General features: G+C 36.9%; 1 protein-coding gene across 1 annotated transcript in view; it reads right to left on the reverse strand.

Annotated features, from left to right (window-relative positions):
* Positions 1-23,570, reverse strand: part of LOC117601395 (nose resistant to fluoxetine protein 6) — a 97,845-nt gene that overhangs the window by 59,571 nt on the left and 14,704 nt on the right. The window contains exon 2 of the mRNA XM_034318076.2: positions 7,637-7,792. Within this exon, the coding sequence (XP_034173967.1) occupies positions 7,637-7,792 (156 nt within the window). The remainder of the gene's footprint in view (positions 1-7,636; positions 7,793-23,570) is intronic.

Raw genomic sequence — 23,570 nt, forward strand, 5'->3', positions numbered from 1 at the left:
TCAGCATGGAAGTAGGACCACGATTACTTAAAAGAGAAGAAAACACTATGCAGTATAGGAATCTAATACAAACAGCAATAGGAAACGATGCCTTTCCAAAAAGACGACCATTACGACGCAATGCACCATTTGGATTTATTGGCACAATCAACAAAGCATTATTTGGAACCTTAACTCAAGAAGACGCAGATTTTTACAACCAGGAATTGAATAAGTTATATAAAAATCAACTTGAAATAACGGAACTCAACTCGAAGCAAATACACATTGTGAAAGGGGAGTTTTCAGCCATACATGAAAGATTAGTAAATTTAACACAGGTTACATCTGAGCTGATAAAAGCTGCATCAGAACATTCGCGATTCTTAGAAGAAACTAGGTCCGAAATTGCCCAACTCCGTTTTGAAACAGCTATAAGGGATACCATTTTAGAATTAGAAAGAGGATTGGACGACTACAGCACTAATTTACTATTATTAATAGACGCAATATTATTAGCGAAACAAGGAATAATGCATCCTGCCGTTTTTTCACCACAGCAATTATTGAAGTCAGCATTAAAGATCAAACAATCTTTAACTTATGAATTTCCATTATCTCCAGAAGAATTATTAACTGAACAAATCGAGAAACTAACGAAATTAAATGTAGTATTTGCAAAAGGCAGAGTATTATTTGAACTCACCATACCGCTTTTGGAACAAAAGGTGTTCAATTTGTATAAAATCTATCCTTGTCCATCAAAGCAGGTTATTAAAGAAAAAGAAGTAGTTACGTACATACAACCACAAATTTCATACATTGCAGTCACTACAGATGAGCAGCAATACTTTTTACCTACCGAGGAATATCTTGGAGTTTGCCGAGTTCATAATAATCAGTTAATAGGACCATCAACATTACCATTATATCAGGTAGAAGGTCATGCAACCTGCGAATCTACCTTGCTTTTGAACCCATCCGCCATAAACTGGGAAACCTGCGATGTAAGGGTAACCACCAAGCTTCAACCATTCTGGCAAGTGTTAAGCGCTCCTGCTACCTGGTTTTTCTTTATGCCAACCCATAGAAAGGCCCAGGTATATTGTAAAGGGGAAAAACCAACTATAGCAAACATTTACAATACTGGAATTTTCAACCTCGAACCGGGATGTAGAGCCACAGTAAATGCGATGCAATTAAAAGCAATGGACACAATAGTAACCATGGAAAATATTATTCATTACCCATCCGCGTCATACAATTTATCAGTAATCATTCCGAAAATAACAGAACATCACCTATCAGTTTTAGAAACCAATTACACTAATACAGATCAAGTAATCACAAATTGGAAGAACCTTCCGACAGCACCAAACCTAGAGGAATTGGAGCATCGGGCGAAAGAATTGGAACTTCAAGAAATTTCCACAAATCGTATAAAAATATCAACATTTTCCTCGTTTGGAGTAGTATCTTTGATCCTACTATTAATAATTGGGACAATAATAAAAAGTAATATACACAAAATCATTAATAAACTAAAACCTTTGGACAAACCGAACGAAATTGAATTGCAACTGGAAGAAATACCTAAAAACTCAGAAGAATCAAATTCAAATAATATAAATTTACCAAGGGAAAAATCTTCAGCACCTAGACCAAGTGCCACAATATTCTAAGGGGCCGTAGCCACTCCTACACATCCCTCCTCTAAGAGTCGAAATAAGAGTGGGGTAAGATAAGGGTTTTCAGACTATATAAGCAGTTCTCGGCACCATAGTCTCATCAGTAGACATCCTCAAGAAAATGAACACCATCAAGAATATAGTTTTGAGCAGTTCTGTTCGGATCGGAATTGTCCACGTGGACAATCCGGTAGAATTCTGGGCGCAGGTGGACGACGGTCGGGAAGAAGCTAGGCGACTGTACCGGGACCTGTATCGGTACATGAGCGACCGCGGCCACCTCCACTTTCCAAACCAGGGAAGACTGACCACTGGACGTCTGGTGGCGTACAGAAGTAAAGAAGGTACTTGGGTCCGAGGAGAAGTTCAACACCTGGTGGACGGCCAGTTCGAGGTGGCTCTTCGTGACCACGGCAAGGTGGTAAGGGCACCGGTCGACCAACTTCGGACCTTGCCGCCACGCTTTCAAAATCTACCGTGGCAGGCCTTCAAGGTACGGGTACGGGGTATCCGCCCTGTATGCAGGACCTGGAAGATAGAGCAGGCCAAGAGGGTGTTGGAAGGAAGGAGGGGTCTGCTAACCAACATCAGAGGCGAGGGTGAGGTCGTGGCAGATGTAGCCCTCGATCGTCTACCAGGACAACCACCATTCAACGTGGCGGAGGCGTGGTTGGGCATGAGATACGCGGTTCCAGGCCGGGTATAAAAGCAGACCACAACACCATTCTTCCAAAACACTTATCTGAGCGGACCGAAATGTGCTACATCAGGGAACAACCAACTGAGAGGGACACCAGTCGCATCGAGCTGCTGATGAACTTGACGGCCCGCCTGTGCATGCGCAGCACTTGCTACAGATTAGACGTTGGCATTGTCTGTATGCAGTGTGCTCTCGAAGCAGCCCTTGGAGCAGCAAGGATCTATGACATGGTGGAGGTACACTATCCACTACCAACGGCATATCCGCCTGGGGCCTGCGATATTTGCAGCGCGCCCCTGATGGAGTTGCAGGCCGCCTACCACTGCGAGGAGTGTATTGCCGCCATCATCATGGAAATGGAATACCAAAGAGCAAACCAACCCATACCACCGCCTGCAATAGTACCAACCTGGTACACTGAGAGACAAATCCGATCGAGGCAGCCTGGACCCAGACGTACGCTTCGACTTCATACCGCAGTTAGCAGCATCACCAACCATCACACGTAGCGATAAGTACACACACATCACACATAACACCCGACATATTGCATTACAACACCAAAACTTCAACACATTCTAGTGAGTGTTTTCCTTTCCAATTGAAAGCATCACGATTACCGCGATGTTTCATCTAAGGGGGGAGGTGTCACGTAGACAGACCGTTTTTATCAAACGTGTCTCCTTTCAAATAAGCTTAAACATCTGGAAAGGAAAACTCTCGGGCAAACCGACCATTTACTCTCATAATAAACAGAAGGCCCACCGATAGCAGAACCAAACACTTGGGAAAGCAATGGGTCCGCCGTAATCAAATAGCAGATGCAACCACTCTAAACTGTCGCAGAGGCAGGTGGACCCAGCCTGATCACTCGAATAGTAACCAGACCACCCTTCTTAATTAGTATATAAACCCGTTCGTACCAACGATTGGGGGCAGTACCAGAGTTCATCTCGTGTCGAGCACGACGTGTACGGTAGTGAGTTGGTTACTATTAGTGAGATCGGGTTGAAGTCCCCTTCGAGCAACATTCACCTTATAGAATCCGCGAGTCGTGTTTCTATTTGGCATTACAATCAACCACACACAACACCCCCGCATTGCCAGTGCGTGAACACCGAGCATAGTGGAAATAGGTAATATATCACATTATACACCTATATTCGCGACAACAACATCTGTAATAGACCAAGATTGTAGAATATATACATTGCTGTGTCAAACCCACATTAGCATTCTCCTTTAAACCCAGTGAAACCTTGTGACAGTTCCTACCACAATACAATCTTACCGCTCGGGTTGTATTGATAATAAAATAAGTTACGCGGCCGCCAATCAGAAAGCCTCTGATAGCCACGCGCGCTGCCAACTCGTCGGCCACGTAACAAATGCGTTAGTAAAAGTTTTAATAAAAAAAAGTCAAAAATAAAAAAGTTTTATAGTTGAATTAGTATTAGTCACACCGATACGTTTCGGCTCTTTCCTTTCATCATCGGACCTCTCTCTTTCCGCCACTGTCTGTCCCTTTCTACGTTCACGCTTGGCTGGTCGTCGCGTGTAACCCGAGATTCGACACCTCGCTTGGATAAATGCAACCACTGGGTCCCAATCTTGGTTGCATTTATCCAGGTTTTACTGTATTAACCAGGACTGTGCCTTTCATGGTATTGTAATCCGCACGATAAATGTCGTAGTGATTGCCAATCCATAGATTCTTCTTAATGATAAGGGTATTATCTATACATTGTTTTAGAAGGCGTTTTTTCTTACGTTTAATCGTTATAGTCTTTAGATAGAATTTGGTAATTGTTTTATTAACTTGCAGGCCAGTGTTCGTAAAGACCCTCGCTAGATAGTTGTAACATAAAAAATTTGCTCGATCGTAAATAAGCGGAAGCTTCGATTCCGCTAACAAAATATTGGTGGGTGTGCTTATTCGATACCCTAGGGCAGATCTAATTGCAGAGTATTGAATCTTTTCTAATTTATCTCTCAAGTTTTTGCGAGATAGGAAGTAGATGAAGCATCCATAGACAATATGCGGACGAACAAAACTTTTGTACATGGTTAAAAGCGTTGTTGGGTCAGAACCCCATCTTATTCCACAGAGGAATTTAACGATATTAAGAGCTTTAACGTATTTTCTTTGCACATGATTCAGGTGAGATTGAAAGGTCATTTTGTAGTCGAAGAAAACACCCAGAAACTAAATGGAATCAACGGATTTAATCACATATTCATCTATTTTAATTTCAGTTTGACCAGGAATAATATTTTTTCTATTAAAATGAAGTAGGTAGTGCTGTTTTCTGCGGACTTAATTCTAATCCTAAGGAGAGAATGGTTGTCTTTAATGACAGATATAGATATTTCAATGAGACTTGTGCATTTATTTAAAGGGGAAGCTTTCGAGTAGATTGCAAAATCATCCGCAAATTGAAAAACAAAGACATTTTTAGGCAAGTTGTTAGTGATGTCTGAAACGTAAAGTATATACAGAAGTGGGCTGAGGACCCCTCCCTGAGGAATACCCTTGTGGATATATCTGACTGTATTGCTTGTTAGTTCTGAGTAGATTTCCCACTGATGTGTAAGAAATTTCACAAATCTTATGAAGCGGTATGAACAGCCGCTGGAGGCTAATTTGTTTAGCAGGATATCGCTATTAACGTTATCGAAAACGCCTTGTATATCTAAAAACACTGCCAACGTGTCCTCCCTATTGAGAAATCCCTCTTCCACTAACAGAGCTAAGCTAGTAAGATTGTCAGTATACGACTGGCCTTTACGAAAGCCTGTTTGACTTGTTGGAAGGAGATTATTATGCTCTAACCACCATTGTAGTCTATTCTTAATAAGTGTTTCGAATATTTTGCAAAAACAAGATGAAAGGGCTATTGGACGAACACTTTTTTTGTTGGATTTCTCAATAAAGTGGATGTTAGACTGTTTCCAATCCAAAGGGTAATCATTTGTAATGTAAATTTGATTATAAATGTCTAAAAGTAAGAATTTGTATTTTATAGGCAACTTTTTGATAATTTCGTAATTGATTCCATCTAACCCTGGAGCTGATTTAGGGTTTCGGGAGTTCAATGCTATGTTGAGTTCCGTAAGATCAAAATATGCATCTAAAAAGTCGTTAGGGTTACAATCGGGAAGGTAGGAAGGGTCAGTAGGAGCCCACGGGGGACTTATTTTATTGAGTGCGGTGAGGATTTGATTCTCAACTTGTAGATTTTCTGTAACGCTCGTTACGTTCGTTTTAATCCATTTATTTTTTAGAATTTCAATTTTCTTCCAGGTAAATTTCATATCCGTATGGAAGTTAATGCTTTTCGCGAAATTTCTGAAGCTATCTCTTTTTTCTGTTTGAATAGTCGTTTGGTTTGTGGGACTATTTTTTTATAGTTGATTAAGTCAGTAAGATTGTTTGTATGCTCCTATTTTTTATAGTAGGCTTTTCTTAATCTTTTGAACTTATCGCATTCAGAGTCCCACCACGGAACGGGGTTCCTGTGTATAAGGTGGTTAACAGTTCTTTTTTTAGGGGTATTGACCTTAATGCAATTTGTTTTTCCACTTGCTGGCAGAGTGTCATAAAGTGGATCAAAGAATTCGATATATGAGTTTTCTAATTCTATTGATACTTTTTCCCAGTCGGTTCGGATGGAATTAATTTTAAACGACTTTTCATGATAAAAGTTCTTTTCAACATCTATGTTTATAGAGATTGGATAATGATCGGAACCCAAAGTTTCGTTGTGCGTTTCTATCCTAATTCTGTCGGCAATATTCATGGAAGATAAAATGAGGTCAATGTTTGACTTTTTATTCCAATACAAATCTATATGGGTGAATGAATTTAGGTTGTGAAGAAAAAGAATATTGTTGATGATAGCTTGTAAGAATCTATCACCGTTGGGGTCGGTATTAGAACAGTTCCACGTCGTATGGTGTGCATTAAAATCCCCTATTATTTAGGTTAAGTTATTATTTCTAAAGAAGGATTGATATTGGTGATTTTTATTCCACAGATTTCCTTGAGGAAGTTTCATATATTTGCAAAGTTGAGGGGGAGGCCGTGCATTTGATTCGAAATGTAGAGTTTTGCTGTTTCTAATTGCTCGCTAATATCAAATAGGAGGCGGACTATTTTCGTTTTCTTCTTTTCTGATTTCCTACTGTCCATATTTACTATTTCTGTAATTTTGTCGATTTCCTTTTTGGAGTTGTCTGCAGTATTGATTTCTGATGCGCCGTGACCAAAAGAACTAGTACTTGAAAGGGCGCGTTTTATACCGCCGACAATCGGAATTTTGAACACTGTTTTTTCTTGATTAGAAGATGAGTTATTTTGAGTTTTTTTTGAAATTTTCTGGGGTGGAAGAAGGAGAGACCTGTTGAAAAGAGATTTGCGGTTCTTTGTCGATGACACACGCGTTTTTGCAGTATTTGGCGAGATGTCCTTCTTCCTTGCAAAGAAAGCGTATCTTCAAAATTTATTTCGATTGCATTTGGCAGTTTATTTATATCTTCTGGCTCAATATACATCTGTCTCCTGAAACTGAGTGCGTGGGTGAACCCCGGGTCGTTCATCCCTGCTTTAATGAAAGATATCTGAGGCTTTTTTGTGATGTTCAGTTTCAATAACTTACCTTCAATGATGCTGTGTGGAATTATTAGACATACGTTAGAAAGTATTACGCGTTTGGCTGTGGAGACAAGTGGCCATAATTTGAGTGTGATTATTTATGTTGATATTCTTGTGTGTGGCGAGCAGGTTGTCTACCGTTGCTTCATTGCTTAAATATAAACAGACTCTACCATGAGATATTCTAGAAACGAAGCGAGTATTACTGGAGCCTACTAACTTGCCAATGGCTACCATATAATCCTTAATAGTTAACCCTTCAACTGTGTCTGTAACGATAGCTTGTTCTTTCTTTAGGAAGCTAACATTCTGAGTTACTTGAGCGTATGATACTTTAGAGGAAGACATTGTGGTACTGGGTATAGAGTTATTTAGCGAACGTTGAGGTCAATAAGCCCATATCCATGGGCTTTTTACACTGATTCACCTTAGCTACAGAAACTGTATTGTTTCGCAATAATATCGAAGCACTTCTATTCCGAGAACAGTTAATAGAATATTGTACACGTAAGCACGAGTGACACCAAAACACGTTTTATCATTACGATGGTTCACACCGAACTCCTTTTGTAAAATTATTCTAAACTTTTCCAAATATATACATAGTATACTTACTTTTAAGGGCCCACAAAGTGAATTTCGTAAGCTCTTGATAAAAAATAGCAGCGTCTCTTTTACATTCTGGACTCACTCGTCCAACACCGGGATAATACGCTGGAAGAATTTGTAATAATCTTCTTACTTCACGATCAATTTCTTCTGTAAAATTACCTGAACAAAAAGATGTTTATTAGGGCTCTTCTTAAATTAGAATGACAAAAAATGTTTCTACATTTACAATTTAACAACATTTACAAAAGTGTTTCTGCACCATTATTAACACAATTTAAACTTAACCGCAGTTATTTATGCACTATCAAGTTACTTATAAAAGTTACTTATTTGATTTCATGAAGAAAAGAGATGGCTATCCCCAATACGTTAGTTGACGCCCATGATCCCGGCAAATTTTTACCCCATGGAATCCATAGAATAGGCCGCCAAGATGATCTGTACCCAGTTTTATCCAAATCGATTAATGGATTTTAACATGGGGCTTTATGGGGATTGGTCGAAATCGTGCTTTTGGCATCCTAGTTTCCGGATATGTTAAACTACAAAATCGTCAAACGGGAACTTGGTCATCCCTGTAGTTCAATATGATTCATATTGATACAACTTATGTACCATAATGTAGGCAAAACCTTCCCAAAATTTCATTAAAATATTTCCAATAGAACCGAAGTTACAGAATTTTGATCGCCAAAAGCCGTTTTGTCCCACTGTGCGACGGCTGGTTAACCAGTACATGTCTTTTCTTAGAATTCTCATTTGTTATATTTTTTTTGATTACACAGTCCAACAAATTTGAACTTTTTCTGTGGTCTGCAATGTCCATTACGTGATTCTTATAGAGTTTTTCATTGTGAAACCGAATTCGGTTTCAAAATTGCTCCATCACGTACAGTTTTTGAGAAACAGGCATTTTTGTAAAAATGTGTGATTTTAGGAAACAATGAAGTATTACGTGAGAACTAAAAATGCGAGGAAGTTCAGGTTTATGACAAAAGTTAGAGGGGACTTTCCTCTATACGTCTGTATTAACAATTATATTTTTTAACGATTTTTAATATTTGTATGTGCTTGTCAAAGTTTGAAAAAGAGGTGACGTAGGTATTTTGTATGCGCTATTTTTGTATTTTTATGAAAAATCTTTTATCTAGCACGAATTTACTATACAGAATTGCATTGTATAAACATTTCTGATGAAGAAACCATTCACAAAAAGTATCGGTATGGTTTGGTATTGGAACAAATGAAGAAAATATCCATCGATAACGTAACTAGGACACGTTGCCGCCAAGGCGGCCATTGTATGCCTACCTCGCCGTGCCAGTGCCGTAACTACGCGTAACATTCAACACTTGATGTATTCGCAGTGCCACCGTAGGTCTAACCATTTAACGGAACCTTCGCAGGTTGGAGTACCGTTATGCCTTTACCGATTGCTAATTGACCCTTTGGAAAAACCCAGTTTGGGGATGAAATGGGCCCTATGGTGTCACCGTAAATGCACCAAGTGTTCAGTGTTTCCGGAGACTAGCTACACGAACCTAGCGGCACGTTCGTGCCAGAGCGAAAAATGCAATGTAATAAAACGTGCATCAGTTTTCCTCGAGGTTCAAGGGGATATGTGGAACTTTAACCCCTCCTCTATCAAAAAAATTTCTCTAACGTAGTGGTAGTGATCCTGCACTGTCATTTAATTTATTAAACGTACAGTAAACATTAGTTTACTTGTTAATTATTATTCAGGTAATAAGGTTGAAGTGTGTGAAAAGTGATAGTACTTTTGTGCCGTTGCCTAAATGAAAAACTTGGCCCCGAAGGGGACCGCCTGTTATTCATACCTAAGTGCAATAAATGAGGCGAGTTCACTGGCCCGACCATGAAATCAGCTGTTCTACCGAATGTGTTTCCTCGTCGAATGGTTGAGACCGACACAGTGACCCAGTGGCCACTATCTGCTTTCAGCGTAGCAGGTTAATTGAGCAACGAATGGGTAAGTTTCATTTAAATTGTTTTCAAATTTTTCATCATTAACGTAGCTTCCAATTCAAACGTTTATTAATTATTCCATTTCAATCATTTTTATTTGTTGTTTAAAATCCTTAGAATTTCCTTTTTTACATTATGACAGGCGACAAGAGATTAGGTTCCGTATTTATTTTAAACGGCTAAAAATGTTCTACCAGTTCAGTTTTTTTATTGTGCTATGCCAACGGGGTGCCGAGCCGTTCGTTCGTGACCTACGTCAGGCCCGGTTTTCGTAGCCGACATTGCAGTCGCTAAGCCCGCGCGCTGTACGCGCTCGGATTGGTCGGTGTTTTTTATTAATAATTCGAAAACGAACCAACATTTTGACAAAGGAAAAAGTTGTTTAGAATCACCTTAGCAATCATCCCTCTTCGGCTGTCGAGGTAGTCGCGTGACACCCTGTGTATCCGCGGCGATGATCCCACTCGCAAAAATTTATGAAATTTGTTGTTTATTAACCATTTAAATTCTGTTAATTTTTTTTCGGTTTATGGATATTACCTAACAAGGTAATAATTGTAAGCGACAGAAACGCAAAATCACCTTACACTATCCTACAAATACTACAAAAACTGTGAAATAGTTTATACCAATATTCCATAGCTATTAATAATATCTACTTAATCGTTAAATAGGATACCAAATACATTTCAAAGTTTTCGGAAGCAGCGCAAAATTAAAAATACCCGAACAAACGATGCTGCCAATAACGATTTGATTGCGGTATGGCAAACTTGGTAATTAATAAGTCGTAAGAGAACGTTATAGGTCCTGCTGAAAACATTTGTAATTGTAACGATTGTATCAGAAATTGGCAGCACTCTTGATGTACATGCACTATACTGCAGTTCACGAGAGACCATACTTAACTCGCGCAGCGCACTAGGTCTAGAGAGATTTTTAATAACGTGTGTTATTCCCCTCTACAGCTTGCTTCTTATTATACTTTGCGATCGTATAAATAGTGAGCAGTAATATATGACGTACGATAACTGATAACCGGTGATGATATTGTAAATTTTCACGATATAATGAAATTCCTATTATTTTTCGAAAAAAAAATGATATGAACGCAAAGTAAGAAGCAAGCTGTAAAGGGAAATCACGTACGCTATTAAAAATCTCCCTAGACCTAGTGAGCTGCGCGAGTTAAGTGCGGACTCTCGTGAACTTCAATATAGTTAATTCGCAATCCCGTTGAATATTGTTTACTTGAAATTATCAAATGGGTCATTTATCATAGGTTGCCGACGCCCGAGTTAGGATCTTTCTAGTAGAGGAAAAGTTTTTAATTTTGCGCCGCCTCCGAAAAGGTTGAAGTGTATTTAGTATACTATTTAACTATTAAATAGGTTTTATTAATAGCTGTGAAGCATTGGTAAAAATGAAATAAAAATTATTTTACACTTTTTAGCGCATTTTGAAGTCGGTTGTATTTTTTGTAATATAATACATGGGTACATACTGATATTGACGAACTACATTATTTATTAGAGCATTTGAAATATTAGATGATTTTAATTCAAAGTGATAATTCAGTTGATAATTCAGAGATTTTTCAAATTATTTTATTCCTTACCATTTTAAGTTATAAATTGTTAAAATGTGTTTCAAAATTATCGGTACCTACGTACATCTTAACTTGTAAATTTTATGTAGTGACTTCTGTATGATACGAAAAATATTTTGTCAAATACATATAAAATCTGTGTTACAAGATAAAATATATCTTTTTAATTATCGTGCATAATTTAAATATTATAATATAAATGAATATGATTTAAACATATATCATGCATCCATTAGTACTAATTATTATTAATTCTTTAATGGAAATTTGAGAATCACAGTTAATAACATTATGCAATTATTAATTCAAAATCATTATGTCATAACTTAACAGTACACAATGTAACAGTTTACTTATTCGAGTAAAAAATTAATTTTTCAAAATTATTTTGTATTTTTAAAAAATACAATTGTCAAAATAAAAAGAAAACAATACCTCCACTACAATCAAAGTATTTGCTTTCTGGATCTACTACTTCCTACCATTATTTAGGTGGTATACGGACGTTATGATGGAAAAAATTCTTCTTTCTTTTTTGAAGTAATGGTTACAGTCTCATTTTCGAACTGCGTCTTTATTCCAAAAACGTGTAACAGAATAACAATGATACACAAATCTCGATTTAGGTTTTATTATTGCCAATAACTTGAATTCAGCAGAAAGTCCAATAGCTGAGAGGGCGCATGTCCTAGCGATGCGAATCGTTGTTGTCCGCGTTAAGAACCGATGGATGTGCCTCTGTTATACTAAAAATACATTGTTTAATCTTTATTTTGAGTTTACACGGAATTTTCTAGCTTATCTGGCTTATTACTGACACACTACCGAAAATAGTCGAAGACAAATGATCATGAAATTTTGAGTAATTTTACATATTTAGGTATCTGCAAACTGCTTGTGTGAGAATCGACACGAGCCGGTTCAATATGTTCCCTTGTAAATCGGTTGGGGTAAGTTTCACTAATCTACCGCCTGCCTTTGCCTTAAAAAGGAGCGTTATATCAATTATATATATTTTTTTTTAGTCATGTTCCACCAATCCGACTTCTTGAATTTTTTTAGATAAAAGTTAAGAAATAAAATATTATTCATGATCATTTTGGTGGGTGTCCCTTAAAGGGATTGTTTGAAAAAGTCACCCCTCAAACGTTTAATTATTATTTTTTTACCTTTAATCTTTGGTTAACTACTATTTGCAGTTTAATGTGTTCAAATATCTTAAATAGTTTGGAGAAAAAAAATAGTAAGTTTTAGGGTTGTTAATGCCATATCTTCCTTGGAAGGGGGGAGCTGATATTACTCACAATTGTTCTGTAGGCAGAAAGCATTGTGTGATATAAATATAGACCGAAATTGTTGCTGAGGTCGATTCCCTATGTTTAGCCGGCTAGGCCTTTTAAATTTGAGCATAAAAAATTTAAAGAAAATGACTTAGGAGCTTCAATCCATATGCATATTGTGATTTGACCAATGTAATTTCACTACATAAAACTTGTCTATAATAAATGATAGTTAACATGTTAATAGAATTCGTATGAAAACTGTTTTATTATTATCAACAAGCACGGAAATGATAAAAATCGATAATTCTACTACATGAGTCAGTATGCAATATTAACACAATATATTCAGATTGATAATAAATATTCATGTAAGATATTTGAATATTTATAGCTTTATTTATAAAGAATAGGTTTTCATCATCCTACAAATACCCAATCAAAAATACCGAATGTTTAAACTCATCCAAAATAAATATTTAAATTTATGTGTGCATCCATACACCTATACTAAAACCACTTATTTTTATAGATGATTTATTTGTTTAGAAAAATTTAAATGCTATATTAAAACTTCATCGTGGATAAGCGACAAATACATTTCGAAATAGAGATTTACAAATGCGATATATCCGGTTTCATTTCCAGTTCATCGACCATTATTGCAACAAAATGCCATTCACCCTTTTGTTGCGATAAAAATGGTGGTAATCGGATCATCCTGTGTTGCGATTATATTAATATTTCCAATGAATATTAACGATGTGTTACGGAAATGTGTTTCACTCTCATGTTATTTTATTTGCGTATCCGAACGTGTAGTCATAGACTTATGAACGGAACTATAAATAAATTTGCAAATAAGCATAAACAATCGAATATTAATCTTGATAATCTTTCACAGCCATTTTAATTTTCGTTTAATCTTTCCTAGGTACATTATAAAAATCATACATAAAGTCATTTGAATAGTAAACTTGATTACTTCGGGACTGCAATTAATAGGGAAGATATACAAATAATACCAGGTACCAAATACGATACTAATTGAAATATTTTCGCGTGTCTTTATGAGCTAAGCAAGACCATCGATAACAATGATTTGAATTTCAATAATTGAAATCATTATTATTACTTCGAAATAAATTTTTTTCTGAACTACTGATTTAATTTGTATAAATAATAATTGACACAAGGTCATAATAACTGGCTCACTGTTCTAAAATTCTATGATTCTCATGGTGCGCTTGGCGTAAACGAGCAGGATATTAGAAGATTAAAAAATAATTTTTAACAAAAAATACAAACGATTTCAAAATGCGCTAAAAAATGTAAATTATAATAATTTCTATTTCATTTATACCAATGCTCCACAGCTATTAATAAAATCTATTTCAAATTAAAAACTATTCTTCTACTAGGAAGATCTTAGCTCTGGCATCGCCAAATGACCCATTTAATAATTTCAAGTAAACAATATTCAACGGGAATCAACATACCCATTGCGGATTAACTATACTGCAGTTCACGAGAGACCATACTTAACTCGCGCAGCTTACTAGGTCTAGGGACATTTTTAATAACGTGTGTGATTCCCCTCTACAGCTTGCTTCTTACTTTACAATCATATAATTTTTTTCTTTGAAAAATAATACGAATTTCATTGTATCGTGTATCTTTACCATATCATCATCGCTTATCAGTTATCGTACGTCATATATTTCTGTCCACCATTTATATGATCGGAAAGTACGAAGCAAGCTGTAGAGGGGAATCACACACGTTATTAAAAATCTCTCTATACCTAGCGAGCTGCGCAAGTTAAGTATAGTCTCTCGTGAATTGCAGTATACATGTACATCAAAAGTGCTACCAACTTCTGATACAATCGTTACAATTACAAATGTTTTCTGCCGTATCTATAACGTTTCGAATTTGTTTTCTTACACCAAGTATGCCATACCGCAATCAAATCGTTATTGGCAGGATCGTATATTCGGGTATTGTTAATTTTGCGCCGCCTCCGAAAAGGTTGAAATGTATTTAGTATCCTATTTAACGATTAAGTAGATTTTATTAATAGCTGTGGAATACTGGTATAAATGAAATAGAAATTATTTTACACTTTTCACTGCATTTTTTTTTTGTTAAACATTATTTTATTTCACACTTTTTAGTGGAACGAGCAGTATTTGTAGGATGCCGTAAGGTGGTTTACCATTCTTATTGGATAATTACAACAACAATAGTTATTAACAATAACAAATTCCACAAATTTTTACAATTGGGACCATCGCGAAAATATCTCCAATTAGATGTGAAAGGTTTCATAGCGATCGGTACATTCCTTGCAGAGTAGCGCTAAAGAATAGAAGTTTGCAATAACAATAGTTATTACATACATTCTTTACAGAGTAACACCAACGAATAGGTTTTTGCTATAACAGTGGTTATTAACATAAATTTTTGTAAGTGGAATCATCGCGATCGGTACATTTCTTGCAGAGTAACACTAGCGAATAGGTTTTTTGCAATAACAAATCCCATAAATTATTGCAAGTGTGATCATAGCGGATATATCTGCTACTAAATGTGAAAGGTTTCATCGCGATCCTTGCAGAGTAAACACCGAAAAATATAAATGGAGCATTACGTGTTTTGCAATAAAAGTCGTTAGGAATGAAGAAGTGCAAATCATTGTTTTACGGGACCAATCGGGAGACGTACTCTACAAAATGCAAAAGATTTCGTTCCGATTGGTCTATCTGTCTCGGTGTAATCGGCGAACATACATTGAAAAAAAAAAAGAAAAAAATATACAGATCGAATTGAGTAACCTCCTCCTTTTCCGAAGTCGGCTAAAAAAATTCTACAGTTGTAAAATTAAAAATTTCAGAATTCTGACATTCTAATATTTAAAAATTTTAAAACACCAAAATTCTAAAATTCTAAGGTTCAAAATTTGATAAAATTCTAAAATTCTAAGCCTCTAAAATCCTTTAATATTTTGACCATAATACAACTAAAAGAAACATGTGGTGACGTTACTATTACATGCAATTAAAAATAAAAGGAATTAAATAATACTGAATATTTAATAATGTTAGTAAAATTAAGGTACCTGGACTACCCCCAAAAAAGATCTTAATTACGCTAATGATAACTATTTTTAATATGTATTTTTAATAATGACGGCCACCCTCAATGTTTAGTGAAAGTGTTTTTTAAGGCTTTGTTATGAATGGCATTCGCCTTATACTTTGACCCTTTTTAGAATCTAAAAACTTCTTCCGCAATAATTCAGAAAAAATTGCAGATAATTCTAAAAAGATCGTATTCGCGAAAAACTATAGTTACATGTGTATACCTATGTCAGGATCTTTGTTTACAATACGATTTTCTTTTCACGTCGAAATTTTAATTCACACACCAAGCACGTAACTACACGTTGCTTCATTGCGTCTTGCGTGAATCTTCATAAAGTGAAACGAGTGAAGGAGAGTGAAAGTCTTTCATAAAGCAACTATGGCTGGTTTCTAATTCCGTAAGATAAAGGTTTCTTGAAAATTTTCTCGTTAACACTGTTAGTTTAAAAATTATTTCTGTTACAGGTTGCTAAACTACATTACTCATATTCAGTCTTATGGCAAACGATGCACAGTGGGTTATTTGCCCGATCTAGCCAGTCAAAAGTATTTTAGCGTTATTATAGGCTCAAGTTCATAATGTAGTAGATCATTGAATTCGTCTTAACGTCAGCTACATCATTTTGAAATCTGTTGAGGATATGTGTGAAGCAGGTTACTAAGATAGTCTTTTAGTGAAAAATAACCCTTTCGAAATTTGGAAGACCAGGACGTACTGTCCTGCCCAAACCGATTCTTCTATGGAACTGACTTAAAGATTAGAAGGGCGCTAATACAGGGTGATTCTCTCGCAACGCAACACAAAAGCCGTGCCGCACAATGGAACCCTGCTGTGTTTGCGGGCAAAAAGCCCAGGAGGTCAAGTCGCCGGACCCAAGACACACAGAGCAGTCTTGGGTCCGGCGACTTGACTTCCTGGGCTTTTTGCCCGCAAACACAGCAGGGTTCCATTGTGCGGGGCGGCTATTGTGTTGCGCGCCGAGAGAATCTCCCAGTACAAGAATCTACCTTTTCAGGTACGCTTACTTCTCGACACGACTTAAGCGCAAAACGGTCATCAGCAATAAAACACTTGGAAAAACCCAAGTGTTTTATTGCATCTGATATTTTTGGTTGGGGAGCTTTCTGTAACCGTTTTATTTCAACAAAATCAAAAATGTATTTTAACATTGAAAAAATCAAAATGACCTCAATTTTTTGCCTAAAAAGAGAATTTTTCAAAAATTATATTTTGAAATTTGTAGAAGCTGGATCAAATTTATAAAACTCGCTCACTCTTTAAATTCCCATATCTTTGCAAACTTCATTTAAAATGGATCAAATATATTTAATATTAAAGAACGCACATTCTACATTTTGATTCTTTAAACAAGTTTTCCGTAAATAGATATGCAAGAAACAAAATTCTCCCTTACAGAACGTGAAGCGCTGCGAGTATCATTTTAATCCTAATTAGCTATAAAACGCGAGGCCGTACGTATCTGGAACCAATTTTCTTTTCATTCTAATCACAAATCTTTACCGAATGTAATGACATCAAAATTGTAAAGAAAGTTACTGAATTGTTCATTATTTTCAAATATTAATAACTATATGTACAGTAATGCTTCGAAATAAGCAAGTGGTCTCTGCTTCGAAATAAGCAACTCGCTATCCCCTCTTCTTTGTTTGAAGTCGCCCGCAAAGTGAGAGGTCCTTGAAAGCGCGAAGCCGATGTTTAGGGTAATAAATTTCACGCTTGACTGAGCAGTGACAGCGGTTAGTAAAAGAAGGATAGAATATATATAATGCTTTCTCAGTCGGGTATATTTGCTTCGAAATAAAGCATAGTGCGAGAATGAGAGGGCATGCTATATTCTATCCTTGTTCAAAAAATAACATCGCTGCTCGGCCGATCACTTTATGATTTGCCGCTACCTCGGATCTCTCACTCGTTTCTCGCGTTCTCTATCGTCCCGTTTCGAGAACAAAGTCAAGCCGAATAGCAACCTGCTTCGAAATAAGCAACTGTTTGGTCCCGAATCACTTGCTTATTTCGAAGCATTACTGTACACAGGGTGTCCGAATACGTTCTGGGATATCCTGTATATGTATAGAAGGTGTTTGACAACACATGGAACTTTTGAGAAATGATTCTGAGGCCAAAATCAGACGAAAATAAAAAATGACGAAATACATAGCGTTCGCGGCTTAGTTTTTTAGTTGCAAACGTTAAAATATTCGGTAATTATTGAGAATAGGTTACACCTCACCGATTTTGATGAAATTTAAATATGTTGTAAAATTCAACATTTTGAACAACTTTTTCCTATACAGTATTGCCTCCAAATAAGCAAGTGGCTCAGGACCGAACAGTTGCTTATTTCGAAGCAGGTTGCTATTCGGCTTGACTTTGTTCTCGAAACGGGACGATAGAGAACGCGAGAAACGAATGAGAGATGAGGTAGCGGCAAATCGAGTGATCGGCCGAGCAGCGATGTTATTTTTTGAACAAGGATAGAATATAGCATTCCCTCTCATTCTCGCACTATGCTTTATTTCGAAGCAAATATACCAGACTGAGAAAGCATTACATATATTCCATCCTTCTTCTACTAACCGATATCACTGCTCAGTCGAGCATGAAATTTATTACCCTAAACATCGGCTTCGCGCTTTCATGGACCTCTCACTCATTTCTCGTACCTCTCACTTTGCGGGCGACTTCAAACAAAGAAGAGGGGATAGCGAGTTGCTTATTTCGAAGCAGAGACCACTTGCTTATTTCGAGGCAATCCTATATATGTATTATAACCGTCAGATATTTCATTTATCCGAACATCCGTTCGCTCTAATACACATTCAGTGTATGTAACATCAACCTTAATACATAGAATGTTGGGGTGGACTTCTGAAATAGGGTCATCCCCGATTTGTATGAAACTGCGTATACTTATATATTTGGATGCGCTGATTACATAAATGATAGTGAAAATGGCACGAATTTGATTTTCATGGTGAAAACCGTAAAAACCTATGAAAATTATGATTTTTTATGTTTATCTTGAGAAATACTAAGAATTTTAAAAAACATTTCAAGTAAAAGTTGTAGATCTCATCGAAATATATATTTTATGTTGTATCTATTTTTCTTCTACGACTGATAGTATTTGAGAAAATCATTGATGTAGTATGACGTCTCACGCCCCACCGCTTGACTGTAGGCTCTCCCCACTACACGTTATCGCATTCACCGCTGCGACTATAGCGCCATTAGAAATGGTTAGGTTAGGACACATTAATATCCCGGCCGCCCAGCGGCCGGCTACGCAGGCGAATGTCAACATTATTAAAATTAGTTAATTTTTATTTTAAGCTTACTCGTTATATGGTCGGTAGCCAGGCCAGAACTATAATATTAGAAAAGCGATGGTCACTTGAGGACGAACACAACCGCGGATGAATTCGTACGTCCAAGTGAAATTCAAGTTCATCGCAACTTTCAACCCCTATATCTCCGCCCCCTTAAGGGCACAGACTCCTTCGAGGCCTCCTCCGAATCGATGTAAGCGCCATTGGAAAGAATCGAGCAATCGTGAAAACACATAATTGAGAAATTCGACATTTGACGGTGTGACATCTAACGTCATTATGCAGAATAAGAAACGAAAGTGAGGCGGCATAGTTGCCAAGTCACATCATTTGAGAGTTCTATCGCGGTGTTGCCGCATCTGTGACCATCTAGCAAAATGAATTTGCTCGAGCCGAGCGAGATTTTGATTCCTGGCGGACATAGAAAAGGACAGCGCGAGAGAAAGAGAAGGAGTATCATGAATGAAACAACGTAGGGCCGATCGGCGTAAATATAGTCACACGCTACGACAGATTCGATGAGACTCTGTAATACACATAACGTACGCGACTATAAGACTTATAGGAATAAAAACTATATGGCATTAATAATTTCAGGAAAGGAATGAAAAATAAAGACATGTAAATTGATCTATAATATACAATATTTATCGATTGAAATATAATCAATAAATATAAACAATGCCTCTTCTTTCTCCGCGCCGTCTACATCGTCGATTCCCATGACAGCCACTCCAGCCACGTGTTATTGAAATCTTTTTCATTTGAAATATAATAATGAATTTTAATATAATTGTACCTGCATATACAGGGTGTCCCAGTCTAAGTGTGACAGAATTATATTAAAATTCATTATTCATTTCTTTATTTCTTATTCCCTTCTTGAAATTATTATGTCAGGTAGTTTTCATTCCTATAAGTCTTATGGCCGCGTACTTACGTTATGTGTATTATTTCATTCATTCTACCCCTACCAGCACCACGAATCCGCCGTTCTTTGATGTTTCCGAACATAGAAAAGGATAGCGCAAGAAGGATAAACAAAGAGAGAAAGACTCACAAGCACAACATTTAACCCAATATTATGCTATTAAATGTTGACCGATTTATATTGTGTTTAGCTTCATTTTAATCAGAAAAATCTTCTCCACATGATAGTAAAATTTTTATTAACAAAAAGTACAAAATAAAAAACTTTATTCTGTGCATTAGTATGGTCACATTGACACGGGGCATTTAAATGAAGGCAATAAATCCCGGTTTTAGTCCCTCTTTCGTCTTCAGCTACTGACTCTTTCTAATCAGTGTTTACTGACTAGGCAATCAAATTTGAAAAATGATTCTCCTATTCCATAACAGTTGCGGAGTGGACCGGCAATAATTATGTACATTTATCGAGTTTTCACTGTATATGGTGCAAGTTTTATAATTCATTTTTCTGGCATACCATTTCAAGTATTCTATCTGTAATTTAATTGATGAAAAAAACATGATTATAAATATGAACAAAAAAGTTTGATGGTTGCACACATTAGTACATGTATTGTTTCATTCTCGAACCTCTTTCTCTCTCGAGCGCCCTATTCTTTTCTATGTCTGGCAGGAATCAAAATCGGCTCGAGCCTGTTGCAATTGTAACAGATGTGGCAACAGCGTGACAGAAGTCTTAATACGTTACGGCAACTATGCCATACTTGTGGCTATATTCGCGTAGCCATTTGTGGTGTCAAATTAGAATTTACATTTATCGATTGATCTGTGTTTTTATCGACCCTGATGATAACGTGGTCAAATATACCATCAATGCCTCTGACGGAGAATCACTGAACTATTCTTATGTCTATTTGACGTCTGATGCGTGCAAATCGTAGATTCCATTTTACGTCTTCCAGAAGTGATAAATTGTGAAAAATCGAATTTCAGTGATATTGTGCTAGTTCAAGGGAAGTTGGTCTGCTCTGTTATCAGTGAAAAAACGATTAAATCGTCCAATATTCGCTAAAATGTAGCCGAACGCAGCATTCGGCAGCCATGTTGTTTGCTTACAACAGCGTCTGTCTCAATCGTACAGTTTCCAAAATTCCATTTTTCTCAACGTATGATGTTTATTAGCGTTCAAGCGGACCAGACCGACCTGTAGCGAAGTCTACCCGTGTGTGCTGTACCCGCGAAAATTTCATTTATGCAATTATCGAGACGAAAAATGGAATCTACGAAATCGAGTGTCTCTCTCGCGCATGGCGTATACGTGCATGCTTTCCGTTGATTGTGTGAGTGCACGCATGCAGGTCATGGCACAAGGAGTCTGTGCCCTTAAGACTTACAAGGGGAACTACCCAAGTATTACACTCACTTATTAATAAAACTTTGACAGTTTGTAGAGCTCGTCGAGCTGAACACGCCTATACCCCCTTTTGGGGGCAGACATCTAATTGTTTAAAAGATATTAACAATTGCAGTTAGTTACTCCTTACATTCTGAATTATGACAAACTCACACATACAACTCGCAATCTAGAGATCCACGGTTCAAATCCTTGGTTCCCAACATTATTTTTTTTTTTTAATGATAATTTGTCTCTTTTTGAATAACTATTACATAAAAATTATCATATAAAAAAAAAATTTGTTGGGAACCACGGATTTGAACCGAGAACCTTCAGATTGCGTAACATACGACTCGCAATCTAAAGGTCCTCGGTTCAAATCCTTGGTTCCCAACAAATTTTTTTTTTTTTTTTTTTTTATGATAATTTTTATGTAATACTTATTCAAAATGAGATAAATTATCATTAAAAAAAAAAATGTTGGGAACCAAAGATTTGAACCGTGGATCTCTAGATTGCGAGTTGTATGTGTGAGTTTGTCATAGTTCAGAATGTAAGGTGTAACTAACTGTAATTGTTAATATCTTTTAAACAATTAGCCGTCTGCTTCCAAAAGGGGGTATAGGGGTGTTCAGCTCGACGAGCTCTACAAGCTGGCAAAGTTTCATTAATAAGTGTAACACTTGGGTAGTTCCCCTTGTTAGACACCTGGAATCACCATATTTGTGATCCTCATCCTCCAAGCTATCCGACTAAATATATACTAAATATATATACTAAATCGGAGCCCAGATTTAATCCAAATATAAATGTAAAGTATCACGATATATCCCTATATAAAGTTAATTTGAGTCATAACAGTAAAAATAATAACTTTACGAAAAAAATGTGTATAACTTTTCTCGTAGAGCTCTTTAAGTGCTTTATTTTTTATTTGAAACTTTTTCCTCTAAAATCAATATTTTTGGAGATATACAATAAAAACGTTTCAAACTTTGAAGGGGGTGGGGGGCAAACGAGGTCTTGTCGCCAAAAATCCTCTTAGGCATTTTATTCTCTAATCAGGTATAAGCTTTAGTAAAAGTTTCATCCAAATCGGGGGTGACCCTTTTTCGGAAGTCCATCCTAACTCATACTTTTGTGATTTTGTACAGAGTGAATTACGAGGGTAGGCTGAAAAGTGATGCACACATGCTTATAGAACACGAGCCAAATGACCTTCAGAAGCGCGCTAGGTGGCATGTTGAAGTAATGTTCCCCCTCTATACGCATGCGCAGTTCGAAGGCTTTGCGTTCATCCAGTGTATTTTGAGCAGCAGAAGTATGGAGACGTGTTCTAGTGCTATGTCAACGCAAGTTAAACAGCGTGCTGTTATCGAATTTTTAACTGCTGAAAAAGTGACGAACGATAAATTCTTCTCAGTACATAGAGACTCTAAAATAACTCCGACGTCGAGTTCGTCGTGTTAGAGGCAGCCTAGCGGCAATAATCTTGCAACATGACAACGTTCGTCCACACACCTCGCACACAACTGAAGAGGCTCTGCAAAACCTGAAGTTTGAACCAATTCCAAACCCTCCTTAACTCGACGTCAGAGGTGTTTTAGAGTCTCTATGTACTGAGAAGAATTTATCGTTCGTCACTTTTTCAGCAGTTAAAAATTCGATAACAACACGCTGTTTAACTCGCGTTGACATAGCACTAGAACACGTCTCCATACTTCCGATGCTCAAAATACACTGGATGAACGCAAGACCTTCAAACTGCGCATGCGTATAAAGGGGGAACGTTACTTCCACATGCCACCTGGTGCGCTTCTGAAGGTCATTTCGTTCGTGTTCTACAAGTATGTGTGCATTACTTTTCAGCCTACCCTCGTATTGTATAGCTTTCCGATATCTAAAAGTGTTCTGAAGTATGGAAATTGATAATAATTATTATGAAATTTGCTCGAAACATTTCATCAAACAAAAAATGACAACAAAATACTTAATAGAAGCTGCTGGCGGAAAATGTAAACAAATTATTCTTTGCGTTTTTTCGATGAAGGCCAAGAGTGACTTAAAATTTGGAAAAAATATCGTCATATTCCTTGAAGCTTCCCGTTCAAAATGAGCCCTTCAGAAAGATGGAGAATTGAAAACTGGCGTCACAATGAGGTAGAAAAGATGCGGTGTACCCCCGTTTCAGGGCGGTGAGTCGTACGGATCGCCAATTTGTTCAATTGTCTATGTATAC

The sequence above is a fragment of the Osmia lignaria genome, chromosome 6 (genome assembly GCF_051020975.1).
Source record: "Osmia lignaria lignaria isolate PbOS001 chromosome 6, iyOsmLign1, whole genome shotgun sequence".
In the NCBI taxonomy this organism is placed as follows: Eukaryota; Metazoa; Arthropoda; class Insecta; order Hymenoptera; family Megachilidae; genus Osmia; species Osmia lignaria.